Here is a 27,900-nt window from a genome sequence, read left to right as displayed (position 1 = left end):
ACAGCTAGGTGTGTGTAGATTTTGTTTTGGACAAGCCCATACATTGCTATTTTTTCCCTGTGTGAAATCTTTTTCTGTAATGATTCATGTTCCAGAAGATCTTCAATAAGGTATATTTAACCCACTGTAAATACAAGCGAGCTCAAACTAAGGCACACCTTAATTTATTATTTCATTTTATTCTGCTTACAAAGCACTGTGTTCAACACCTGAATTCCTTGCTTTCAAAAGAATCAGAAGCCACATGGGTGCCAGGTCAACACAGATAGGCAATGACGGTGAAAGGAATGACTTAAGAAAATTTTGCTGACTTTGTAATTTTTTTCAAATGGAGAGAACACCAAAATTCTGCCATCTCCTGCTTCCGGAAACTCCAGTGATCTGCAGGCTGACTGGAATGATGCCCTGCCAGAACGGTTATATGGCGTCGCCGCACCCGCCTTCCAGTGCAGACAGCCCCCCCTTGCTGTCTGAGTCTTGACAGACCAGATTGGAGCATTCTTGCTGCCTTCTGGATCTTTCTCTGTGGATGAGCAGAAACATAAGACTCTGAGAGAGGCAGCCAAATACAGAATATGTCTTTGTGACTATTTTTATGTCTTTACTCTGAATGTAAGGGCCGAGGTAACTTCATAGGACCCTACTTCATAATCCTTCACAATTCATTGAGCACTATTTCAACCACTAAATTAGCCAAAATACATGGTTTTTTTAATGATACTATCCAAAATAGGCAAAGATATAATGAAACAGATACTCTTGCCTTGTTTAAGCCTTGGTGGGATGTAAATTGGAATAACGTTTGAAAAGCAATTAGGTAGTAGGTCTCAGGAATCATAACAAGTTCATATCCTTTGACCCAATAATCCCACTTCTAGTAATTTACTCTTAAGAAATAATCAGATATATGGGAAAACCCATACTCATAGAGATTTATAATGAAATACATTGTATGCAGTCACTCGATGGAATCTTATCCATCAACAGAAAGACTAACTATAGAGAAATGCTCAGATCAATTAAAAAGCAGGTTAAATTAATAGCAGATTAAAATCTTAAAACATGTATCTGAAAAGGATAGAAAATATGGAAAAGAGATAATAGTTAAGTTAGGATGAATGATTAAATCTTTCATTTGTTTTCCAAACTACGTATATTATGATTACTTTCATAAATTAAATGTCCTACATACTTCTGACCATAGTAAAGGAAAACATTAATTTAGCTTCTACTAATTTAGGATTCATGATTATCTGGACAGAGATTAAATTGGAATTTCCTTTGTTTACAGGCACAGACGAAATGATAGGGCAAATGTTTAAATTACTTGAGTGGTTCAAGCCCCAACTCATACTTTAGCATAATTTTAATTAATTGAATGCATTTGAAAGAAGTAGGACTGCATTAAAAATATTTTTTTTCACCACGTCAGACTACAGTTGTCTGACTCAATGATTTCACTGTCTTTGTGACATTAAATGGATGAGGTGGTATGTACTGGTGAAGAAGTAGTAACAATAAATTATGTCGGGTGGCCTATGTGGCTATAGGAGATGGGTCTTCTGTTGCTTTTCTCTAATAAGATAATCATGGTACTCGTTGGCTAACTGAAGGCACTCTCTCATACATACTAGAACCTTCTTAATCAAAGAATTTGTTCCTGATCTTTCCAAAAAAGAGAAAAATGCCTTACAAATACAACAAAATCCAACTAGTACTGGCAATTGAAATGCCCCAGTCTATAGGAAATGGAGTGACTGCTCTCGGAGCTCCCCCATGCTCCAGAGTATTATAATATGAGTTATTCATCTTTCCCAAAGAAGTCATTCATCCTCACTAAAAATTCCTTTGAGTTTTTATAACTTCAGGATCCTTTTAATAACACACTCATTTTCTATAAGAATCTCCGACTGTAATACAGGGCATAAACCTCTCTCTTCCAGACCCCGCCCACAAGTCCTCCCTCCCTTCCTCATTACAGACCTGGTCTGTAGCAGGAACTTTCATCTTCCTCTGTGCATTTTAATGGTTATCGTAAAAAGCGTTATGAGACGTTCCAGGCGGTTTCATTTTGTGAAAGCACACCCAGCAATCTCGATTTCATTAGAACGTTAAGCTCCGTTTACTGTCTTTGGCTTTACGAGGGTCATTTGCTGGGACAGCGTTTAGCAGTAGGTTTAGAGGTGTGTCAGTACCCACGTTCTCCCGGAGAATCCACTCAGGTCCCGTCTGTTGACAAAGGGTGCCTGTGCTGTGTCGCTTTGGCTCTGCGCATGCGTGTGCCTGCCCAGCTGCAGCGTGAAGCCAGCACATCCCATGTGGGAGTAGCTGCGTCCCTGAGTTTTGTGTTCCTCGGGGACATTCTACAGGACGCTTCACCAGGCAGGCATTGAGCACGGGTGCAAAGAGGACTTGTGCACAGTACAGCTTCAGGAAGACAAAGTGCCATCTCCAGGAAATGCCACAGTTTTATCTTTTCTGGGGAGTGGTCATGAACAGTTGACTAGAGGCTTGAGGTTGTTGAGCTAATCTAGCAAAAGGGAAGCACAATAAACCTATGATCAAACTTAAGCCAACCCGAGGGATGATAACAAGCAAAGGGAATAAGCACAAGGCAGTGACGTGTCCCCAAGGAGCCCTGACAACCCTCTAGGGGATAGGCCAATGGCCAGGCAGCTCCAGCCTGGTTGTCAGCAGAGGCGACCTGGGCATTTCTTGGCTAGGAGACAGGAACAACTCCCAGTGTGAACAGAGCTCTTGGTAGCTCTATCTGATGTTTGTGCAGATCTTTTCTCTTAATCTGTACACTCATGTGAGGTAGGACCGGGACACAAGACGATTCCTGTTTTCCCAGAATATCCTTGATAGCACACCTCGGACAAGAGTGAATGTGCCCTGTTGTAAAATGGCCTAATCTGGAATGTAGGAGCTGCCTCCTCTTCTAGAAGAGATACCGCCAAGGAGCTTTCCATCCCTTCCATCCTGTCAGTGTGACAATGGAGAGGAAACCAGGGAAGAGGCAGCACCCATGTTAACTAATTGCCTGTGTGTGCCAGGCACTCCTCAGGGTGCTCAGGCAGGGTGACACATTTGCTCCTCACCAGGCCCTGTGAGTTAAGGAGTAGGGTCCAGTCTTATCTACGAGGAGCCTGGGGCTCCGCATAGGCTGGTGACCCCCCCAACGGGCGCCCCCAGCCAAGCACCTCTCCTGAGTTTTCTGCAACCCCGGCTGTGGCAGAGGCTCCCTGAACCACCAGCCCTTCCGTCTGGATGGAGCAAGTGCCTGCGAGTGGTCGTTGTGCTGGAGTTGGGATGGCCCAGCCCTCCCAAACGATAGGCACTACATTGCCAGTTTCCTGGTAAGATTAAAGTGGTGCCTCATCCCATCGTGGCCTTGGGGGACGCTCGTGGAAGAGCACCCAAAACTGAGTTCCACCAGGGCTTGGAGGGGAAGTGACAGTGTCCTGGGCAAACCAACATGTGTACACACACACATGCACACACATGCACACACACGCACACCAACAACTGAAAAATCTGAGAAATCCATATTCTTGCGATTTGTTCAATATTTCTTGGCCCTGATAAGTTCCAGCTTTGAAACGTGGCTGAATGCATGCCGTGTGTAGATGAAACTATAAACTACAAAGGTGAGCTTATTTTCACACGTGTTCACGTCTTTAAATGCAATTCAGGGTTTGTTGTGCCTTGACCCTGCCCCACCAGGAAGTGAGCCATCTCCCCTTGAACTCTCACACCTCTTATTGCCCCTCCATCGTTGGTGGCCCACATAGCCTGGTATTGCTGGTTATCCTGCCTGTCCGTGTCTTTTTTTCCCATTTGATTTAACATTCAGTGAGAGAGGCAACGTTGCTTAAGATTTCTTTGCATTCTCCTATATATCTAACATGGCATTTTAATTAATAGGAATCCAGTAAATAAGTATTTGCTATTAAAAACTCCACTCCCTTGACTTACTCTCTCGTTGTTTCAGATGGTTCAAGATGCCTTTTTAAAAAGTTTTTTTTTAAGAAAAATGAAACAAAGAAAACGCATGGAAAAGATTTATGTATTTGGTTGGGGGAGGGGGAAATTAAACTTCTCATAATAGTTTTTAAATTAAATTTCGTACTCGTCCAAATCCTTTCCTTCTCCACCCCTTCCTCTGATATTCCCTCACTCATTAAAGCATAGGATTTTGATGGTATTCGCAGGGAAGCTGATTTACTGGAATAAAGAAGTTCTTTAAGTTTTAAATTTTGGAACATTCCCAGTGTGTCTGAACCTGGGTTTCAGATTTTACTGGCATTTTGCTGGCAGGGCAGTCTGTGGAGCCTGTCCTTATTTGAGCGTGTTTCCTGACACCTTCGGCGGTATGGTACTATGTTTTTTACATTTAAAGAAAAAAAAGAAGCTTAAATAGAAAAGCATATATAAACATATACAGAAGATTGATTATAAAATGTCCAGCAAAATAAAAGGGCGGTGAAAACTCGCAAAAATTAACAAATGGGAAGCACTTACTTTTTAAAGGGGCAGGAAAATGCAGGGTAAAGACAGAGACACCAAGAGAGACACGTTCCAGGAAAGCCCAGGAGAAGCTGACTTTTCATCTGTGCTCGTTCTCCTCTGCGCGCACAAGTGTCCTGTTGACATAGGGCGAGGGTCCCATACTTCCAACTGCACTGAGCACGTGGTCAGTACCTGCAGCCGTCGGGGCCACAGACAGAATCCAACTGAGATGAAGGGAAAGCTTAAGGAGGTGAGGGGAGGGTGACAGAACCCTGCACGGAATTGGTGTGTCCCCAGAGACCAGCCACAGGGAGAATCCTTTGCCACCCCTCGGCCTGAAGGGGCAGGGGAGGAAATAGTATTTTTCAGAGCCCCTTGGAGAGTCTGTGAGAGCGGAGACCAATGTTGGGAGAGATGGGGGAAGACCCACTGAGTCTTAAAGTTAGAGTCCCACTTAATGGGAAAACCCTAAGAGCATTTTCATGAAGACCAGGAACAAGGCCAGGATGCTCACTATGTTGACTTCTATTTAACATCATCCTAGAGATATCAGCTATTTCAAATAGACAAGATAGTCAATTAGAGACATACACATTGAAAAAGAAGTAAAACCATGTCTCTTTGAAGTTGATAATGGTAGTATGCCTGGGAATCTTTAGCGAATCAATGATAAAACTAACTGGACAATAGAAGAATTCGGTAAGGGAGCAGAATAGATAGTGTCCTGCCAGCATGGAGCCTGACCAAAAGCCCCTCTAAGGGGGTCAGCAGAGTTGGGAAGAAAATGGGATTGAGGAGGGGGAATTGGAAAGTAACCATTCGAACAAAAATCTATTGTAGAATTGGATTCTGAACCAAGGTTAGTTCCTGGGGGCTGTAAACCCAGAATATCATGGAGCAAAGCCCTGCATTAAAGAAAGAGGCCCCTTGTCCCATTGAGTGAAGAGTTAAGCTGGTGCTAAGCTTCCTGGTCCAGCAAGCTCTGGCATGTTGCTTGATCTCTGGCAGGGCGGGGTGCAAGGAAGGCTCTGGAGAGAGGTCTGAGCTGTGAGAGGCAAAGAGGAAGGGTGATACCCAGGGCAGCGAGGTGGTGAAAGAAGCAGTGGTTTTGAGGCCAGCTGGCAGAGGCAAGAAATTCTTCCTCATAATTACCCTTGAAGCGGCGACGGCATTGGGGAGGAAAAAAGGGCCCAGTGAGGGCCTGGGTGGCAGGGTGGAGCTTCCCTTGCTAGAGGAAGAAATTCATTACCTTCTCATTGCTTTGTCTGCCCCAATGTTTCTTGGCTCAGTAGGTAAAGAAACTGCTTATTATAGCATTTTAGGTAAATCTGGTGAGGACAGATCAGCGTATTTGAAACAGAGAATCTCTAGAGCAGCGAAAACCTCCTCAGACCAGCGAGGCCGAGCTGATGAACTTTGGCACAAGTGTAGTGGTGTATAATTTTTAAAAATTTAAGATGACTCGATTTCAATTCTAAAAAAGAGCAAGAACCCCATTTTAGTATTATTCTTTGGGTATAAGTTTTTATAACTTTCCAGAAATATGTAAAACCCCCAGGACCGTCAAACTTACACAGCTAGAAAATGCATTTTAAGAGACTGGTGGCATTTCTACCTTGAGGTTTTGTTTTGATAAAGGAAGAGATTCTTCGGTAGTGACTCAGAGAGTGGGCCTCTGAGTTAGGAAAACCTGGTTAACTGTTCTGGGACCTCACCAGGTTGTTTAATGCTAATAACCTCCACTTCCTCGTCAGTAAAATGAGACCACCTGGCAATGGCCATCATGAGAGTCACTGGAGAGTTTAAGTGAGAAAATCGCTCATACCAAGGGCCCAGCACATGGCTGGGTGCTCAGTAAATGGTACCATTGGGTTATACGCAGTCTAGACCCTTGTGGTACTTTCCGAGGACCCAAAGATCCCACTCTTTATCTGTAGTTGAAGATACACGGCTCATTAATTAGTTCACAAGCCCTTGGAGAAATCTTAAAGAGAGTGGAAAAATGGTGCTGTGTTGGCTGGTGTATTCACTGTTGGAGTCCTGTCATATTGAGGTGTCGTGGGGGGGGGGGTGGCGGGGTGGTATGAAAGAGAGAGAGCGACCCAGCTCTTAACTTGCTTCATGGGGCTAAACTGTGTCAGGCTGGACATTGGTGACCATGAATGAAGCTGCTCTGGGGGCATAGAACACTAACAGGGAACTCTGACATTAAAACGTTACCAAGTCACCATCTTGTACATAGTGGCGCTATCTAGTATACACTTTTTGTCTTGCTGCCGATCCCATATTTCTTTCTCCCTTTTTCCCTTTTCCAGTCACCACCTTAGCTCTAGAAAATAAAATCTCTTCATTTGTGGGACTGTTTCTGTTCTATCCTAGACGACATAAAAAGAATGCAGTACTTTATTGCAGTACTTGTGGTGGCCACAGGAGGATTATTGGCTCCTTGATGTAGCTCTCAGAATTTTTCAAGAAATACAGTTTTTTAAAAAGTTAATTGAGAAATAGCTTTTGGTGCAATGGTTTCAGAACACCAGCCTTTGGATCAGCTGCATTTTAGTCCCTAGAACGTACCCAAGCTCTGGCTCTGGAGATTGGGTTTCAGTAGGTCTGTGATGGGGCCTTAGCATCTATTTGCTTTGTTTTCTAAAACTCCGCAGGTGGTTCTGATACACAGGTTTGTTAGAGGACCTAGCCCCAGAGTCAGTTCTGATTCTGTGACCTTGATTCTGTGGTCAGGAACCCACATTTGCTGAGCTTGGTAGTTCGTAGCAAAGACTGAGTCATCTGTTACAATTGAGTGAAAAGTACAGCATACAACATCCGTGTTATTATTTTTTTCTGAAATTTTAATGGAGATGATTGAGGAGATTCTTAAAACGGTTCCCTTTGTGACCGCCATCTTGTTAGACATGAGGAATGCTTTGTGGAGTGTCAAGAGATCTGGTCATTCTGGGCTGATCTCTGCCGGACTCGACCCAGACTTTCTTGAGAAGGTCTGATGTCTGTCCTGTCCAGCCTGACTGTCTAGGGTGAAGCCTCAGTTCAAGTTCTTAGGCATAAATTCCTTAACCCAGTTGTGTTAATGGGACTCATTGCCTTGTTCCCCACATGTTGCAAATAACTCACACAGAGCTGCAGGTGCAGAGAGTTGATGCAGACCAGGAGTACTAAAGCCATTTCAAGAAGAAATAAAAAAGATTTCCCTTGGAATTGTCCTATAGGATCATTGGCTAAAACTTATTTTAGTCTTGTTGGGAGGTAGTACTTCAGTGAAAAGAGCATGGGCTTACAGAAAATAAAGGAAAAAATTCACATTCTTTTTAATGAAGTAAATAATGTTGATATTTAAATCTGTTAAAGACAATATAAAAAATTCTAGACCAACATTACTTCTAACATCAATGCAGAAATAATAAATATTAACAAACAGAATCCAACGCCACATTAAGAAAATAATACACTATGATCAAATATTTTTGTCAGGAATGCAAGGTTGGTTCAATATTAGAAAAAAATTAATGTATTTATAGATGTATTAGTTCATTAGTATATTAACGGATTGAGGGAGAAAAAGTATTGGTTATCTCTGTAGATGCTGAAAAAGCATTTTATAAACTTCAGCATTCTATCTTGATAAATACATTCCCCAAATTTCCTAATATGACCGTGTGTATGTGTTTGTACACGAGTCCTAAACATAGCATCTTCCTCCATGGAGAAACCCTTAAAACTAAGGGTTCCATTAAGATCAGAAACAAGGCAAGGATGCCCACTATCTCCACTTCTACTTAACCTTGTACTGAAGGTATTAGCCAATCCAAATAGACAAGAGAAGTCAATTAGAGGCTTAATTGAAAAAGAAGGAAATGATCTCCATTTGCAGATGATATGGGAAACCTTAGAGAACCAATGATTCTCTTACTGAAGCAATAAAAGAATTCAGCAAGTGAGCGAGATATAAAATTAACACAAAGAAATCAATAGTCTTTATATACACAAACAGTAACCAGTAAAGGATATTATGGTATGCGTTTACAATCACAACAAATAAGATAAAATACCTAAGAATGAACTTAACAAGAAATATGCAAATTTCACATGAGATAACGTTAAAATGTGTTTGAGAAACACAAAAGTATACTTGAACAAATGTAAGACATCCCTTGCTCATGGCGAGAGAACTCAACATCACAAAGATGTCAGTTCTCCCCAACTTAATGCATTTGGACTAAAAATACCATTAAGCTGTTTTTGGGTGGTTTTTTTTTTTTTTTTTACCATTAAGCTAGATGCTAAAGTTTACTTGGAAAAATAAGTATGCAAGAATAGGCAGAAAAACAATGAAAAAGAAAAGACATGAGGTGGTACTAGCCTTGCTAGATTTTAAAACACACTGTAAAGCTTCTGTAATTAAAATAGTGTGATATTGGCACATGGATAAATGGAGAGACAGCAGAAAGGAATAGAAAGTCCAAAAATAGACCCAAGTACCTATAGAAATTTAGTATAAAAGAAAGGTGGCATCTCAAATTCCTAGGCCAAGGGTCAACTTTTTAACAAAGTTCCTGGGGCAATTTGATAGACATATGGGGAAAAAGATACAATCTGATTCATACCTTTCACCATACATAAAAATAAACTCCAAATGAGTAAGGGATCTAAACTTAGAAAGTGAAACTCTGCATACTATAAATAAGCAGATAAATTCCTGTATAGCCTGAGTGTCGGGAAAGGTTCTGATGACACAAAAACAAGAGGCAGTAAAAGAAAAGATTGATACATTGGAATACATAAAAATTAAAAATAAAAAATTTTGCACAGTAAAAAACAGCAAAAACAAAATCAAAAGACAAATAAACCAGGAGAAAATATTAGCAGGATAACACAGATAAAGCACTAATACTCCCTAATATACAAGGAACTCTTAAAAATAGGCAAAAGACGTGAACAGGTAATTCACACTATATACATATAAAAATAGCCCTTAAACATATGAAAACCTCACATATAAGAGAAAAGCCAATTATAACTACCCTGAAATACCATCTCTCACATATCAGATTGGTAAAAACTAAAAAGTGTGTCATCGTGCTCTGTGGTGAGGCTGTGGGGAACAGGTGTCCCATACGTGGCTGGTCCTTCAGTAGGGGAGGCGAGTCTGGCTGTATCTAACAAGCCACATATGCATATTCCTTCTGAGCCAACATCCCACTCCTAGGAATTTACTCTGAAGATACACCTCCAACAATATGAAAATACATGTGAATAAGGGTATTCATTATACTGCCATTTTGGAAACTACCTGCTTGCCTACACATAGGAGAGGGGCTGAACAAGCTATGCTACATCCACACAGTGGGGTGCTACTCAGCTTCAGAAAGAATGAGGAAGAGCTCTATGAACTTACAAAGAGTGTTTCCAGGTTATGTTAAGTGAAAAAACAACAACAGGCAAAGGGGTATCTTACAAAACCGAAACTTTCTATAAGGAAGAAAGAGAAATAAGAAAATATACATGTATCTGTTCATTGGTACAGAAAGAAACATCGGAAGAAAAAACCAGAAACGAGAGAGATTAGTTGAACTGTTATTTACAGAAAGGAGCAGGAGGGGGAGATCCAGGTAGAAGGGATGGGTGTGGAGCGTGACACTTCTCAGAGTATTACTTTTCTGTGCAGTTGTGACTCTTGGAATCAAGTTAAAAAATTTTAAAAAACCAGGGATTGGAGGAGGACCCTGTAATGGAATACAGAAGCGCAATTAAGCCTAACCTTACTTCAGATGATTCATGTAACCACACTAAAGTGAAAGCAAAAAGGAGCAAGCCCAAGGAACCTTTAGACCAGTGTTTGTGTTCCCTCAGGCTAAAGACAAAAAAGAACCGTAGACAAATATTGACTCGTAGTTAGTTTGTTTTTCATGGTAGCATGGTTCAGCAGTCCTGAAACTACTTTCTGTTTATTACAGTATTGAGCAAATAGGTATATATGTTTGAGATAATGGGAGCCAGATTGGTCATTATTGGAGAAGGAAGTTACAAATATAGAAAGGGGGAGAATAGAATGAACTTTGTGATGTTGAACTGCAATTGGAGTTTTCGAGGAACTCATGTTTTTTTAAAAAATTATAATTGACATATAATACTATATTAGGTTCAGGTGTACAACATAGCAACTTGATATTTTTATACATTACAAAATGATCATCAGGATAAGTCTAGCCACCATCTGTCACCACACCAAGTTATTACAATATTATTGACTGTAGTTTTTAAGGTAGGTGGATGGATGGGAGGGAGAGAGAAAGGAAGGAAGGAAGGGAGGAAAGGAGGAAAGGAAAGTAAAAGCACACTTTCTATCTCTTTCCTAGCACCCAGATTTGCTTTATAAATATCTTTCTCTACTAAAAGGAACCAGAGCTCCTTGGAGAAAAGGCTGATTCCAGGGCTGGGCTGAGAAAATTCAACGTGAGCCTGGAACTTCTTCTTATGCTAGAAAGTAAGGAAGAGCTGAAAGATGACAGGGGCATGTCCATAGGACCCAGGAATCAGCTGAAGGTTCCAAATCTGGGTCAATTTGAGCATCAAAATAAATAACAATAGGAAAGTATATAATCCATTGAATAAAATTAGAATATATATGTCCATTCTGATATAAATAAATAAAAAGATAAATAAGTGGAAGAGAAGAGAAAGGTCTTCCTTATGGGAGCATCCCAACAAGTAAATATGGAAGAAATAGTGGAATCAGAAAATCACTGTTTGGCAGCCATCAAATAAATAATCGATTCAAGCAAGAATCATCCACAGATGCTGAAACTAATAGATTCAACTTTATGAGAAACATAATATTTATCTCCCAGTAAGTACTTACTAATTGCAATGGAAAAACAGGAACTGTACAGTGGAGAAACCTAGCACATACCATCTTAACCAAGTGGATCAAAGTTAACTCACCAACACTGGAACAAGGCGACACCGTGTGCCTCTTGATATGATGCACTGAGAAGGATGCAGCCTCACTGATGTGTGTTCCTGCCCAAAATGCTAACTGAGTCTAATCACAAGGAGATTTCAGATCATCTAAACTGAGGGACATTTGACAAAATAACTGTAATGTCTTACACTCTTCAAAAAATGTCTAGATCATGGGAGACAGTAAGACTAAAGAATTGAAGCAGATTAAATGAGAGTAAGGAGACATGACAGTTAAAGGAAACAGATAATCCTGGATTAGATCCAAAACCAGAAAGAAGATTGTGTTTTGCTATCAAGGGCATTATTAGGCCAGTGGTTGAAATTTGAATAAATTCTGTAGGTGAGATCAAGGGTTGGCAAACTCAAGCCCTCCGGCCAAATCTGGTTTGCTGCCAGTTTTTGTACCGCCTAAGAGCTCAGAATGGTTTTTACATTTTTAAATGATTGGAAAAAGTTTTAAAAAGAGTAAAATTTATATGACATTTTAGAAAAGCAAAACTGTAGAGACTGTAAAAAAATCAGTGGTTGCCAGGGGCTGAGGGGAGGAAAAGAGGAGCAAGTAGGTGCAGCACAGGGGATTTTCAGGGCGGTGAAACTGTTCTATATGATACTGTAATGGTGGACACATGTCATCATACATTTGTCAAAACCCATAAAACTGTACAATACAAAGAGTAAAGCCTAATATTAACCTATGGGCTTTAGTTAATAATAATGTATCAATATTGGTTCATCAATTATAACAAATGTACCACACTAATATAAGATGTTAATGGGGAAGCTATGAGGGGAGGAAGGGGCGTATGGGAACTCTGTATGTTCTCAGTTTTTCTGTAAATCTAAAACTGCTCAAAAAATGAAGTCTATTAGTTAAAAAAATTGTGACACATCAACATTATATGAAATTCAAGTTTCTGTGTCCATAAAGTTTTGCTGAAACACAGCCACACTTATGCATCTTATCTACGGCTGCTTTTGCTCTGGGACAGCAGGGTTAAATAGTTGCAACAGAAACCATATGGCTCACACAGACTAAAATACTTACTATCTATCTTACTTAATACTTATCTTATACTTACTTAATATTTAATACTTATAAGATACTTATCTTAATATCTTACTATTATACTTACTATCTAGTCTTTTACAGAAAAAGTTTGCTGACTCCTGGATTAGATAATAGTGTTGTATCGATGTTAAATTCCGATTTTGATCATTGCACTCTGATTATGTAAAATAATACCGTTGACTTTTAGGAAAGATACATTGAAGTGTATAGGGATAAAGAGAGATTATGGCTACAACTTACTCTCACATGGTTCAGAAAAAAAATTATGGATGGACAGACAGACAGAGAGATGAACAGCCTATGTGGGTAAAAAGTTAACATTTGGGAAATCTGGGTGCTGGGTGAAGGGCATGTAGGAATTCTTTATCTCATCCTTCCAACTTTTCTGTAAGTCTGATTCTATTTCAAAGTAAAAGGTTAAAAACAAAAACAAAATAGCATGGGCCTTAGAACCAACCAGAACTTGATCTGAATTCCTGATTTGCTGGCTCTGTGGCCTTATCAAAGTGGTTTCGCCTTTCCAAGACTGTCCTCGTCTGGCTTGTAAAGCTTAGATGGGAAATGCATGTAAAGTGCCACTCGTCGCGCAAAAAACTGGCATCAGTTCCAAGTGACCAAGTTGAAACGGCTACCCAGTGCCTGCGGGAAAACGATTCCCAGATGTCTGCTCGCCATGTGGTGAAGATGAGTCCGTGTCCATCTTCTGAAATGGCAGCTGCATTTCCCAGCAGAAGGCCCTCTGCTGGGGTAGATGACTCGTGGGGATGGCGGTGGACACACTCCAGAGAAAGCCCCTCCACACCTAGTTGAAGATGATGGGCTCAGATCAGCATGAGGGGTGGGTTGGGAAGATCCTGTGATCAGGGGACTCCTTGTGGCGGGTTAGGACATGGTCTGAGTTCCCATATGGGGTGGTATAGTGAAGGCTCTCCTCCAGAAGGCAAAGATCCAGATCAGGATTGTCATCGAGGCGTGGCCACAGAGGTAGCTGTGGGCACCGTGACTGTTTCAATCTACGCAAGCTTAGTTGTCCATCTTCGAATTCTGTAACTGCGCTGGCCTAAGGTAGAAAGAGGTGATGCTCAGACAGCCAGTTTTTATGGTGCAGTGTCATGGGTAAGAAACAATGGTTTGTGTTCATCTTGATTGAATAATACAGACCAACATCAATAAATGCTTGATCTGCTGGGAAGGTACCTCATCCTGAAAGCTGAGTCCACAAGACTCCTTCCCTGTGAGCAATGAAATGATTTAGCAGTAGTGTAGATGCTGTTATGATATCAGAGATGGGGAAGATTAGCCGAAAACCTATGAACGGTTGGTGTGCTAGGAGATATGGAAATTAAACAGGCATCTCTAACACGGGGCCTGACCCACAGTTATCCTTCAACAACAGAAGTACAGGTGGGGCCTCTGCTTCTGGAGAACACGGAGAGGGGTGGTTTGTGATGTCTCTACTCTTGAGCATTCCAAATTCCCATTCTGCCTCTAATTGAAATGCTCATCCTGTTATAAACCAAAAGAGGAGGAAGGCAATGTGATATACAGCTTTCTTGTCTGACAGCATCCCCAAAGGGTAGATGGATGATAGGTCGTTCCAGCTCTAAATGTCAAAACCGGAAGCTAATGGAAGAATATATTAATAAAACTACTGTATTATGTGCCTGTGTGCGTCAGTGAGCAAAATTATTTGTAAGCAATAACCTAAAGAAAGTGCTACCTTTAAAGTCAACCAAAAGACTAGTTCAACCAACTGTTTCTGGCTTTGCTAAGTGGGTTCAGAGAGCCTAGGACTGGAGGTGGAGATTTTACAACCCCAATGACCAGTGTTAATCTGAAAGCTTTTTAGCCCCAGGTTCTGATCTGGCAGCAAGAAGTTCTAGGATATGGGAGCCAGCCCCGGGGCTGAGTGGTTAAATTTGCACGCTCTGCTTCGGCGGCCCGGGATTTTGCCAGTTTGGATCCGGGGCGCGGACATGGCACCGCTCATCAAGTCATGCTGAGGCAGAGTCCCACATGCCACAACTGGAAGCACCCACAACTAAAAATATGCAACTATGTACCAGGGGACTTTGGGGAGAAAAAGGAAAAATAAAATCTTAAAAAAAAAAGTTCTAGGATCTGCATGACAAAGAGAAAGTGCTATATTTAAGCAGCTACTCTGTGTCGGACCACTTTGTGTATTCCCTCATGATTCATTCTTACCAAAAATGCACCAAGTTCCATTTCATAGGCGGCTGAAGAGATTTAGAGAGATGGAGCCCCTTACTTGATGTTAGTTCACGTCGACACTGGGGTTTGCATCCACATCTGTCCATTTCCCTGTCTGAGTCTTTCCTCCACAGTGGTGTTTCTGAAGTTCCTCTGGAACTTTCCTTTCCTGCCAGGAATAATAGCCCTGGGGTCTCTGGATAGCATTGTGCTTCCTTGGGACCATCAACCTCAGCCTTGCGCCCACGTGCCTGGCTGCCTGTTCAGAAGTCACCGGTCAGAGGTCCTGCATATTCCACCCCAGACCACGTCCCTGTGCATTGTAGGACCCTGCCATGCCCCTTGCTCCATTTTCTGTGTTGTTGTTAGCAGGAACCACTACTCATTTTTCTTTCAAAAAGTAACACTATGCATTCTTGCACAGAAGATAGCTTTTTAAAAAAATTGGTGGTTCCGTTAGAGTGATACTTTTTAAAAAACAAAATATCTTAATATTTAGCTTTATAACTTTTTAAAAAGTGCTACCCAAATATAATGGTTGGTGTTCAAATGTAATACATTAAAAAAAATAGTTTTTGAAATGAAGTTAGGACTGTTTCTTTGAACTACACAGAAGTCAACAGGGTTATGAATAGCGAGAATTCATCTTCCAGGGAAGTTTTCCAAAATCAGAAATAAGTAGTTAACCTTAAAATCTGACTTCCTGGGTCGTCTTCCTCCTCCTGCCTCCTCCCTACGCCCTTGCTGGGTTTCTTTTTCACATACACACCAAACATGAGGGGACTGTCTGAGAATGTCTTTCTGAACACTAAGAAAAGAGAAGTCAAAACTGAGAAAATTGGGGGGAGAAAACATCAAAGAAAAGATGCAGCATGTGCACCAAGAACACAGTTGATGGAGCTCCTCAGTGCCCCCAGCATGCAGACCCCGAGGATGCTGGCAGCCTGTGCGCGCCGTCTCCCCCGCCCAGAGGCAGTCTGTGTGAGGACGTAACCTGGACTCAGCCTGCCGCCATTGCATAGGCTACATGCTCCACCAGGGAACGAGTCTGAGGGACAAGTGTGGCCATATGTGTGATGTGTGAGTTACTGGGAGGATTCATACAGCAAGCCTGGTGAAGCTCAGACCCTTGGCTGCCGCTGCATTGTGAGTCTGTGATTTCTCGGGAGAGCATGAGCTGGCGGGTGCATGCTTAACCTACTTAAAGAAAAGTTGGGTTTAAATACATCTTTTTTTAAATAGCATTTTCCTTGATTATAAAATGAATCTACTTCAAGTCTAGAAATACTGGAAAATTCAGAAAAATATAAAGAAGAAAATAAAAACTGCTTGAAACCTTACCACCCAAAGGTTACGCAGAAGAACATAAAGAAGAAATTAAAATCATCATATAATTCTGCCTCCACATTCTGGAGATAACCACTGTTAATCGGTGTCCTGTATTCTTCTATAAATGCACATAGGAATACGTAGCCTACATAAATTGGATCAATAATGCTGTTTCTAAGCCTGCCTTTTTAATTGTCAACATAATAACATCTATAACTATCCATCTACAACATCATTTCAATAGCTCCAAAATAAGGAATTTTTCCAGTTTTCAGAAACTTATTTTGTAAAATACATCCATGTGTATTTTTTTAAAAGGGGAAAAAGTCTAAAAGAATGTACTTTTTTAATAAGAAGAAGAGCTTGTATGGATGGCTTATTTTCTGCGTGGTACTTTTCTATATTTTTCAAATAATTACACTTCTCAAAATAATCACAGCTCATATTTTGTTATATTTCCTAAAATTTTTTAAAGTATATCTTAAGACATCCTGGGAACACACTGTATATAGACTTTTGCATCCTGATTAAATGACCTAAGGGTGTCCAATGGACGTTTGCCCATATCGCTGACGGCTACACGATATTTTTTCATGTGGGGATGCTATGATTTCTTTTCATTCCCCTATCATGGACTGTTTGTATTGTTTCTGACTTTTCACAGTGTAAGGCTGTGATGAATAGTTGTGCCCTTGAATTATTTTGTTCCCCTCTCTGAGTATTCCTTAGGATTCAATCTTACAAGCACAGTCAATGAGTCAGAAGGTATAAAATTTTTAAGGCTCTCATTCATATGAACAGACTAGTTTTAAGAATTTCCACTCATTAATTACCCTCAAATAAGCTCCTGCTAAGTGCTTATAAGGAAAATGGGTGACATAAATAATTATTTTTTTATTTATTTTTAAAGCAGATCTTTTTGTCCTATTCTTAGAAATACTTATGAATAGTTAATTACAAATATTATATCTGAACATAAAAGTCATGCTTTTTCCCCCCACGTTTTTCAAAATAATTGTAAAATTAAAGGTAACCGATCATCTTAAAGTTTAAAAATAAAAGAAAAGGAAAAAAGTCATCCTGATAAAGCCACCATTATTGTTTTGTCAAATCTCCCTCCCTTTTCTATGAATTTTACATAGTTGGAATAAAAGTGGGTGTAGTTTTTTATCCTGCTCTTTAAACTTAATGTTCTGTTGCAAGCCTTTCTTCCGTGTTGCTAATAGTCTTCATAACTGTCATTTTTAATGACTACAAATTACTCCATTGACTTCATGTCCCATAATTTACTTATCCATTCCCCTACTGGACACATAGATTCTTTCTAAAGTTTTACTTTTATAGCACTCTGGTAAATGTGGACTATTTCCTTAGGTTTGAATCCCCAAAGTGGATTGACTGGGCTTAATTAAAATTTTTGTTCATTCAGAATTTTCACTAATTCACACTGGCCTGTCTTCTAGATTAGTCTTATTGTTGAAGCTTTATTCCAACGACCACATGAAATTCAGGACATTCCCGTTGGCAGAGTGTCCAGTAGGAGCTATGATATGATGTCCTTAGCAACCAAAGTGGTCAGGATGCTGTCCCATTTGCAAAGTGACCTTTACAGGGCTCCGGATGTTTCAGACAGAAACAGAACACTTTTCTTGGTGCCCCGTTGGTATGACATTCAACGCACTTGGCTGCCACTCACAGAAACCTTTTATTCCACAGCCTTTGCCAAAGGAGGAAGGAAAATATACAGAGACAGGGAAGTAATCATTATGTAACACCCTCCTTTTTGTTCTTTTTCTGTTTCCTTTTGTGAGAACATCATCAGCTCAGGATGGAAGTGCGTGTACAGTGTCTCCTTTCTGCTAAAGCAAACTCTAGCAACTTCATTTTCAGAAATGCTTCTTTGTTGACCGTGAGCCGTGTGGTTTGGCCCCCGGAGTTATCTCAGATAGCACAAGTAAATCTGGCGGCCTCCAGTTGTCTCAAGCTAAGCCGTACCTCCTTCCCCCCGTTGTCTCCCTCCTTGCAGAATTTCCTCTTGGCCTTCAGCAGCACAAACTCCATCTTCTCATCAATATGCCCTGTTAACTGCTGCCAAACCTCCAGCAGTTTAGTGCATATGTTCCCTTAATCATTTCTCTTTGTTCTGGAAGTCTGTGTTTGGTTTCTGAACCTCACCGCCCTCCCCCCATCCCCACCCCAGCCTAATTCCACCATCGCCATCACTGGCTATAGACATGACTGTCTACCATCTACATGTCTATTTAAAGAACATCCTAGATTGCCTGCCATTGAGAGAGATTTCACAATCTGCTCACAATGTGCTAAATCATCCCCGCCTTCCCACAGAGAAGTTTGTTAGCCACCCCCCTACCCTGAGCCAAGCCCGAGGCCTTAGGAGCCCAGGTGAAGGGGTGCTGCTGCTCTCTGGAAAGCAAGAGGTTTCTAGAAGACAATGGTTCTTCCCCACATGGACAAGGATTCCTTCTTAGGATTTTCTCCCAGTCCAACACAGGAAAAGGACGCTTTATTCTTGGAGCCCAGCAGCATATAGGCGCAGCCGATCTCAATGGGTTATTCATGGTGTCCAAGAGAAATACTTCTGGAGTTGTATTTCATGTGAGATGGAAGTGGGCTTGGCACGCGGACCGTGGGGCGGCCTGCTCACTGGGAGTGCCCTGTGCCTGTTGGACCAACCCAGCCCCCTGCCCGAAGTGGCCCGGCTCTTCCCAGCAAGGAAAGGGGTCTTCTGGGCGCCTCCACACCGGGGCACAGCTCTGTGAGCCACTGGTGCAGAGACACCATGCTCTTTCTCTCTCCGCTTTTACGTATTTCTCTTCTCTTGCCATTTGTAAAGTTTCATCCTGTTCCCAGTGTCCGGAGGAGGGAATGAAGAGCTGTCAGAGCATGGGCTTCCTTTAGAGTCCCTTCTCCTCCGCACAGGGGTGCTGTGGAAACCTGGGAACTATTCTTGGAAACTTTATGTTTATACCAAATGCCATCTCTCCCTCATCCCTGCCTTCGCCACTTCCCTCCCTGAAAAAGAATTTCAGAGAGGCCCCAGCAGCTGCACAGACAGTGGGCAAACCTGATTTTCGCTTTGTTGAATAAATCCTACCATGAGCTGTGCCTGCTCCGTCCCTGGTCAGCATCTCCCGGGCACACAGAGGAAAACCTTCCGAACGGAGCTCAAATATGTGGAACGTATCAGGCAAGAAATTCTCAGAGTGAGGGATTTTTTTCCTTTCCTTTTCTGAAAAAAAAGAGTTCATGTTGACTCATTCGGTGGAGATATAGTGCACTTTTCTACCTCTCCCCCAAAGGGAAGTTGGTATTCTTTTAAATGAAACCATTTTAAAAGCAGAACTGAAGCCTAAAATGACCCAAGCTTCTCCCTAGTTCTCAGAAGGTGTAGATTTATTTACTATGGTTAAAACATAATTAGTTCTCAGGGGACAGTGTATCTTTTAAACGGCTTTATTGCCACCATATTGGTTTGGTGAATAATCAGAAACTTGTGTTATGATTATGTTCTAGTGTTCGGACAGAAACGCACCGTAAGTAGAAACAAATGTCAGGAATTGCTAGTTGTCACTCGAGGAAGGGACCCTACATTAGAGTGGGGAGAAAGAACTTGATAGGGTAGGATATTTCCAAAGAAATATAATCTAATAACATCTTCAATAAAACTGAATAATAACTCAGGCAGGTACACATGCCCTCTCAGATTCCTGCCTAATCTTTTTTGGTATTAAATGGTGTTTTCTTAATCCCTTTTCCATCATTCTCACCATAGAGGCTGGGAGTGGGGTCAGTATCCCTTGAAACCCAGAAAGTGGCCCTTCCTTAGCCACACATTCACAAATGAGTGCAAACAGTGTCCCTCCCTTTGAGCTGCGGGTTCTCATGTCCTCGCCTGTTCTGGCTGACCAGTCTTTCCCACCGTCCGCAGGTTGATGTTTGAGATGCCACAGGAAATGGGTTTAATAGCCATCGCAGTCCGCCAAACGCAGGGCAAAGGTCAGTCATCTTTTGTTATTGTTCCCGTTGTTTTTGTTTTCTGAAATCTGTGACACTCACGGCCAGAGAGCTGACTGTGTGTGCCGATGGCCGAGACGACTCTTGTGAGAAGTCATCTGTTGTCACACCCCCTAACAGGGAGGAAGAGGGAGGGGAATTGACCAGAAGATGGAGCCTTAGTGGGATTAAAGCATTCTCTCAACCCGAGATGTTTATTAATCACTTGACATTCGCTTGTGATGGTTTTAACATTCCGTTACCTACATCTTGTAAATTCTACTTTCTGACACATTCTAGGCACTGTAGTGTGTGAATCCTAACTGTGTTATAGAAACATTTATTTTCCTGAAGGTTCTCTGTGAGGCACCTTCTGTGTCTATGCTGAATGTGATATGGGGGGGGGGGCGCTTTTCATCTGCCAGCCCCCACCCTGCTGGCACTGGAATTTGCATGGAGTGGGCACTTGATCAATGATTAATGATCATTCACAAAGTGACCACAGAGAGGCCGAGGGCTGCTCAGAGGTTCCACCACCAGCTAACCCTCGGAGGTGAGAGCCCCCATCCTCCCAGAATCCATTTGGGGTCTGGCTGAGAGCGGATTCCCTGCTTGGTGGTCGTGCAGGATGCACTTGGCCCTCCCCTTCCCACCCCAGCTGGTGCCAGGCCAACCTAGACAGGCTTTAACTCTCAGAGCCTCTTGGGCCTTTCTCAGAAGAAGCAACGAAATAGCAAATCCACCGTTTTCCGCTTCTTTCTCTTGGACGTGTCTTTTGAAGAGAACTCAAAAGAGAAAAACTCATTTTATCCAAACCTGTGGGGCTCAATATGGTGGTTTAAAAAAAAAAGACAGAAGAACTTTGATTATCCCTCCCATTTTGATATTTTATTTTCTTGACTTCTATTTTAAAGGAAATAACTTAAAGTTAATATCAGGGATCACTTTTTAAATTCAGCTTCTTTTTTTTTTTCTTTATAATAGTGAGATATAATTCACATACCACACAGTTCCCCCATTTAGAGTGTATGACTCTGTGGCTTTTAATATATTCACAGGGCTTTGGGACCATCACCACAATAGGGATCACTTCTAAAAAGTGGCTTCCAGGACCTCTCCTGGACCAGTATAGATTTGGTCCAGTTTTCCCACTGTCTCTGCTTTTGCCTGCATTACCATACGGTGAGAATTAAACCGAGAGTGATGCTCAGACACTGTAAGACTTTGAATCATCAGTGCATTAATGATATGCTCACAGAGGCAGAACATTATGCTAATTATTGGCAACTTGTTCAGCAGCAGAGCTTCAGATTTTAAAAGCTTCTCTTTGACTGAGTTAACCCCAGAATCTCCAAGCATCTTTATCAGTCCAGGTTTATTCAAGTAGGACACATCTTCAGTGTGTGGCTCTGAGTCCTCAGCACATTTTCTGGCACAACGTGCATCTGAGTCTGTCCACGTGGCAAAGTGGCCGGTTTCCTGATGGGGCCTGTGTTCCAGGGCGGGGAAGGAATGCTTGGCTGAGCCCCGTGGGATGCGCTCTTTCTACCCTGCTTGTCTCCATCCCGCTGAGATCCCAGCTGGGACAGAGGATTCCGTTTGTCCAGCATCTGATGTCCCTGGCGGTCGTGGAGGCGGTCAGGTCCATTCCTGAGTATCAGGTACGTGCAGTTTTATCACCGTTCCATCCCCGCTGTGTGTGCACATCTCAGCTCAGGTTCGTCTGTGTTATCCGTCTGGATGATTGCTGCGTGTGGAGCCTCAGCCTGCTCTTTGCAAAGCTGGCAGCAGAGTGCTCCTGGAGTTTTAAAAGCACTGTCAGATTTTATGGCTGCTTCAGGCTCACTGGAATGCGTTTATTTCCCAGAATTCCCTTTCTGTCCTGTCATCAGATTTCTCAAACATCCTAGTAAGGGCAAGCCTTTTTTTTTTTTTTTTTGGTTTTCTTTGAAGCATGTTGGCCTGGATGGTGGGGCCATTTGTCTGTGTTTTCTGGTGAAGAGGCTTATTTTATAGACCCCAAAAGCCTTCTCACTTCCTATCTTCATTCGCCACAGTCCATGCTCAGCAGAGCCGTCCTTTGTCTGAGGCTGCCCAAGTTCAACGTGCAGGTTTGTTCAGAGTTGTCTGACCCCAGCTGTATGGACACACGGGCCTGCTTCATTGTTGCTGTTGGGTGTTTTGGTGTCAGTTATTAAGAAGGCAAGGAAGTGAGAGCAGTTAACACAGTGGCTGCAGCCTTTTCTCCCAAACCCAGCCTTCCTTACCGTCTCCCCCTCCTCAGTTTTCCTGGAAGAATCTCCTATGGCTATAAAGAGGAGGTTCCTCCCCACCTCCCTCCCACCTATAGCTCTAATATTAAGCTAAAAACAATTATTGTATTAATTCCTGAAACAAGATGCTAAGATCATGACTCTTTTTTCTTTTCCTTCTTGTTCTCCCCAAAGCCCCCCAGTACATAGTTGCTTATTCTAGTTGTGGGTCCTCCTGGCTGTGCTGTGTGGGGTGCAGCCTCAGCATGGCCTGATGAGCAGTGCCCTGTCCAGGCCCAGGATCTGAACTGGCGAAATGCGGGGCCACTGAAGTGGAGCATGCAAACTTAACCACCTGGCCACGGGGCCCGCCCTTAAGATCATGACTCTTAAAGGAGGCCTGTCATCAGCGTTTAAACAGAGAAGCAGCCTCTCCACTGCCCCCTTAAACCCCCTCCGATGTGGCCATGTCCTCACAGCCCCTGTGTGTAGGACTGCAGGACGTGTTTCCATATGACGTCAAGTCACTGGCCTGCACACTGAAACAGGACATTTATCACCAGGCGCTTGGCATCCTGGCTGTGTCTGACGGGCTCAGGCTCCTACACTTTCACAGACCTTCACAGGCCCAGCCTGCAGCCCCCTAGCTGGGCATTTGGCCTGGTATAAAGCACTTGAGAAGATAAAAGTTCTGTCATGAGGGAAAAGATTTTTAACCCTAGCAACAGGTTAATTCGTCTTAGGAAAATAAATTTAAATTTAAAATTAGTCTGCTTAGCTTTTTCATGGCTTTGATTTTGACCTTGTAGCCTCACTGGTTCCCTTAGCGAGCATTCTTTGAGTGCCTGCTGTGTGCGAAAGCTGTGCCAGGTGCTGGGGGCAGCAGGATGGGGGCTGGGAAGCTTGCCCTCAACAGTGCACCCGGGGGCCCTGGGTCCCCCGTTGTCCTTAAAAGGCTCCCACCAAAGTTCTTTTCCTTTGTCCACAGTCGTCCGGCTCAGCCTCACCTGTATGATGTGACTTTGGTTTTATTCTTATTTTATTTTCAGTTTTACTAAGATACAGTTGACATACAGCACTGTGTAGGTTTAAGGTGACAGCGTAGTGACTTGATTTACACATATTACGAATTGATGACCACAATAAGTTTAGTTAACATCCATCACCTCATATGGTTACCAAAAAAAATTTTTTTTCCTTGTGATGAGAACTTTTAGGATCAGCTCTGTCCGTATTTATTTTTGACACTGTCCAGTTAGCCTCCACAGTATAGTACAGGATGATTGAAATAGGACCCAGCTGCATTGAGTTTGCCATTCTAAGGTCCTTCACTCAGGCCCCAACTTTCCCTGGCCAGATGTCACTCTCAGCAGACAAACCATGCCCAGTCTCCCGGACCAGAGGCAGCATCACTGGAATATTCGCCATTCCTTCCAGAACCCTCGTTGGTCTGCCCACTCTTCCTCCTGCTGTTTCCTCTGTCTGCAGGGTCCTGCCGGCCGCCTGTAGGCCTCTTCCCACCCACACATTCCTGCTCCTGCTCCCTTCTCTGCACCTTGAAGTGCTCTTCGCCCTGGGAGGCCCAGCTCAAATGCTGTTCCCAGAGCCTTCTAGCCACAAACCCTCCCTCCTATAACACTTCACGGCACTTTAAATGTCTAAGCCCCTTTGATGGTGTCTCCCATGGATTGCTCTCAAGCAGAGTTCTTGGTGCTCCTGTTTTATCTCCTACAAAGGAACCAGCTGTTTGAATGCACGGTCAGTTTTATTTTGGTCCCCAAAGAGCCTGGCATGGTGCTTTCTGCACAGGAGGCCCGTGGCAGCTGTTTGAATAAATGATGGAGACAGTGAAAAGTAAGCACGCGGCCTTTCTCTTCATCTTGGAATAGAGGGCTTTGTTTACTTGCTTGAGAACCCAAAATGGCATAAGCTGAAACATGAACTAAGCAGATCTGAAAATGCGAAGTGAAACAGGAGAGCAGGGCCAGCAGAAGCCCCCGCGGTGAAGGAGCTGCTGCTGAGCTATGGCAAGGATGCTGCTGGGCGCAGTAGGACACAAGAAAGTGGAAGAGGAGAAAGGAAGGGAATTGGGGGAGTGACCAAGACCAAAGGCTCCAAGTTATGGATTTTCGGGACCAGCGTTCCTCACCCTTGGCACTATTGACGTTTGGGCCCACACATCTTGGTTGGAGGGCCATCCTGTGCATCAGAGGATGTGGAGCAGCATCTCTGGCCTCTCCTCACTAGATGCCAGTGGGACTCCTCAAGCTACCACAACCAGAAATGTCTCCCAGTATTGCCAAAATATCCCTGGGGCGGGGGGTGGGGGTGCGCAAAATGCCACCCGTGCACTGAGAACCCTATTCTAGACAGAAGAAATATGAAGCTCCCGCTCAGTTGAGGGTCACGGTGAAAGCCCCACGTTTTATTTGAACCTTTGTTCTTCTGTGCTCCTGCATTTCTTTTCTCAGCCTAGAGAATGCTCTGCCAGGGCAGGTGAGCATCTGAGGACCAGAAATGTATTCTAGCTGAGCAAGGTGGAAAGAAGGCCTGTTGGCAGGAGAGAGGGGGTTTCTTGGGAGCTGCAGTCTACACGGCATGGTATTAAGCACCCGGAGGCTTGGTGTCAGCAAGCCCTGGGTTTGAATCCCAGCCCTGCCACTTCCGAGTTGTAATCTCAGGCAAGCCAGGCAATCCCTTTAAACTGCAGTTTCTTCCTCTGTTACATGGGGATGACACTAGCACCAACACATGGGTTTGGTATAAGTAACACACAGACCAGTGCTGAGATGGGGCTTGGTGCCGTGCCAGCCCCTGGGACTCCAGCCGTCAGCTTCTCTCTGGTCTCGGTTTTATTTTGCTGAGTGTCTCCTTCTAGCCTTATGTGTCCAGATGGGCTTTGTCTACCCACACGTGGCACAGCCTGGCTGCCAGCTCCACGCCCAGGAGGCCTGGCAGTTCTGGTGCCTACTGGGTCTCACCCAGTCTGTGTATCCCAACTTCAGAGTCACGGCGGGAGGTGGGGGTCTGAGTGGCCCAGCGCAAGGCACTGTCCACCCTTGGATCATTCCACTGTGACTGGGGCACACCCTTCAGGATGGAGACGGAGCGGGCCACAGGACAAGTCCATTTCTGTTGCCCAGGCTGACAGCTGGCAGTTCTCTGAGGCCTTCTCTGATCACTCAATAAAACCAGTTCCTCCCCTGTATCTCTGTAGATTGTACTCCAGATGTTTCTACGTGCCTCTTATGTCATTGCTTAATTCAGGGCCATCTTTCTCTCTCAAGCTCTTTAAGGGAAAAGAACCCTGAGAGTATCAGCCTGTCCCTGCCCCCTGCCCCTAGCACAGGATGGGGACTCCATGGTGATGGTTTTTGATACTGAGATGATGGACCCAATTCACAAGATAGGCATCATCAGAAAGTGTTTTTGATGATGATGGAGGTGGGGAAAATGCTGGGATTTCAGCCGAATGTGTCCTTTAGGTCTCTCCTTATAGCTCCAAGAGGTGCTTTAACAGTGCCTTGTCCTGAAGGAGTGATCAGCTGTCTGAAAAAGAAGAGGGTGAGCCCTGGCGTTCTCTTAGTTTCAAGAGTATTCTGCACATCTTCCTTTTAGCTGGATGACCTCACCTGGTCCCTTTGTGTCCTGTGATTGCTTGATTAATATGCAGATTTTCCTTTAGGATATCGACTTACGAGTGAAGTGGCCCAATGATATTTATTACAGTGACCTCATGAAACTTGGTGGAGTTCTGGTTAACTCAACGCTTATGGGAGAAACGTTTTATATACTTATTGGTAAGTTTTTAAAGCCCTTTCTCCAGCATTTTTAGATTAATAAAAATTAAAATGGGCGACTGGCCTGGTGGTGTGGTGGTTAAGTTCGCACACTCCGCTTCAGTGGCCTGGGGTTTGCATGGACCTACGCACCACTCATCAAGCCATGCTATGGCAGTGTCTCATCTACAAAATAGAGGAAGACTGACACAGATGTTGACACAGAGGGACAATCTTCCTCACCAAAAAAATAAAAAATAAAAATGGTTTATACATGGCTACACTGGGGGAAATGGATTATCATCTGGGATTACTTTTGCTGTGAGTCTTGAGTTAGAGAACAGAATATGTATGTGAAACAGGCCAGACTGGTTGAAAGCCCTTTGAGGGGTTTAGCGTTCCTATCTGCGGCCATGGAAACTACCAAATTGGTTTCACATCAATCAGGCATTTTCTTACACCTCTCCCCACTGTGCTTCTCCTTGAATTAGGAGTGGTGAAGATAGACATTTAATGTACCAATTTATAATAAGAAAAGAAAGTTGATTTCAAGGATGGATCTCCTGGTGGTCTTGCACTCTTCATTTGACCTTCCCAGGCCGTGAAAAAGTTGCCTTCTTTTTGACCTTCAAAAGAAGTGCCAGGCTGGTCAAGGTCGGGTAGAGAATGGCCGTTTCACTGCAGCACGTCCGTATCAGGCGAGGAGATGGATTCAAAGCAGTTTCAAAAGTTCTTAGGCCCCTGGGCATCCAAGCGTCAGCTTTTCCCTAATGCCCAGGAGGACTTGATTGGTGTTCAAAAATCAGTAATAGACAGAAAACATGTGATCGTGTGTTGGAAGTGCCAGCCAAAGAACACAAGGCTTGTGTTCCCAGCTCTGCAACCCACTGGCAATATTATTCTGGGCAAGCTGCTTCATATCCTCAGAGCTCCATTCCCCATCTTTAAATGAGTAATTGTGCCAAATGCAGAGATTCCTGAGTAGAGCCCACAGACATCAGGAGGCCTCAGGATGGCTTCAGGGGAGCTAAGGAGTTCTGTCAGGGCAGGGGAAGTAAACATTTTCCTTGGGGAGAATCTAGAGCTTTTATTAAATTTTTAAGGCCATGGGAGGTGGTGGGAGGGTGGCGGGGGGCATCTTTGGGGAAAGATTCAAAGTCACCAACACGGGTGCTCTGTGGGCCTTTGAAAGACACAGCCTAAGTTGACAGTAGTCAATGTTGCTATTTTCCCCAGGACTTTGAGTTCTCTGAATCCAGGGGAGATTGTTCAGTGCCATACAGCCTTAATTTAATACCTTACGCTCCATAGGTGCCTCAGCTATTGTGTATGCTGTTGGAGGAATGAACAGATGAACAACTGGAGTTTCTGTCCCTGTTGCTATACTTACTTGTTTTTTGTTTCAGATGTAATTTACATTGCTTTGTTTTTTAATAGCCAGCATATTGGGGGTGGGGGCGGGGGGGAATCTGAGGCCAATCAGTCCTTCCCTTCACTGTGAAAATGGCTCAGAACATTTACCAAAGAATACCGTTACTGTGACTGTCATCGTTCTATCTGAGGCGAGTATCTGGGGCATTTTTTTTCTCAGAGGCACTGAAAACACAGTCGTCTTACTGCCTAGTTCCTGCAGTATTTCATTTCTTATTGAAGACTTCTTTGAGGTTGATTCATGGCCCTGCTGAAGACTGAGGGTCGGCTTCTCGGAAGACGCTAACCTCTCCCGGAGGGGATGGTTGTATTAAGTAACAGCAGA

At 43.2% G+C, this 27,900-nt stretch overlaps 1 protein-coding gene and 1 long non-coding RNA gene across 8 annotated transcripts in view; one reads left to right on the top strand and one right to left on the bottom strand.

Moving 5' to 3' along the window:
• The window catches only part of HLCS (holocarboxylase synthetase), a 202,022-nt gene that overhangs the window by 164,775 nt on the left and 9,347 nt on the right, over window positions 1-27,900 (top strand). For all 7 annotated transcript variants that reach the window (XM_070488848.1, XM_070488844.1, XM_070488845.1 and 4 more), the window contains exons 7-9: window positions 20,049-20,116; window positions 21,614-21,774; window positions 26,051-26,165. In XM_070488848.1, coding sequence (XP_070344949.1) covers window positions 20,049-20,116; window positions 21,614-21,774; window positions 26,051-26,165 — 344 coding nt within the window. The remainder of the gene's footprint in view (window positions 1-20,048; window positions 20,117-21,613; window positions 21,775-26,050; window positions 26,166-27,900) is intronic.
• LOC123278379 (uncharacterized) lies at window positions 160-17,989 on the bottom strand. The gene is made up of 2 exons (XR_006515741.2): window positions 1,984-17,989; window positions 160-523 (listed from the first exon to the last, which is right to left on the bottom strand). It is a non-coding gene; the product is annotated as an uncharacterized lncRNA (long non-coding RNA).

The sequence above is a fragment of the Equus asinus genome, chromosome 18 (genome assembly GCF_041296235.1).
Source record: "Equus asinus isolate D_3611 breed Donkey chromosome 18, EquAss-T2T_v2, whole genome shotgun sequence".
NCBI lineage: Eukaryota > Metazoa > Chordata > Mammalia > Perissodactyla > Equidae > Equus > Equus asinus.
The sequence above is the reverse complement of the archived record's forward strand: the minus strand, read 5'-3'. Positions and strand labels throughout refer to the sequence as shown.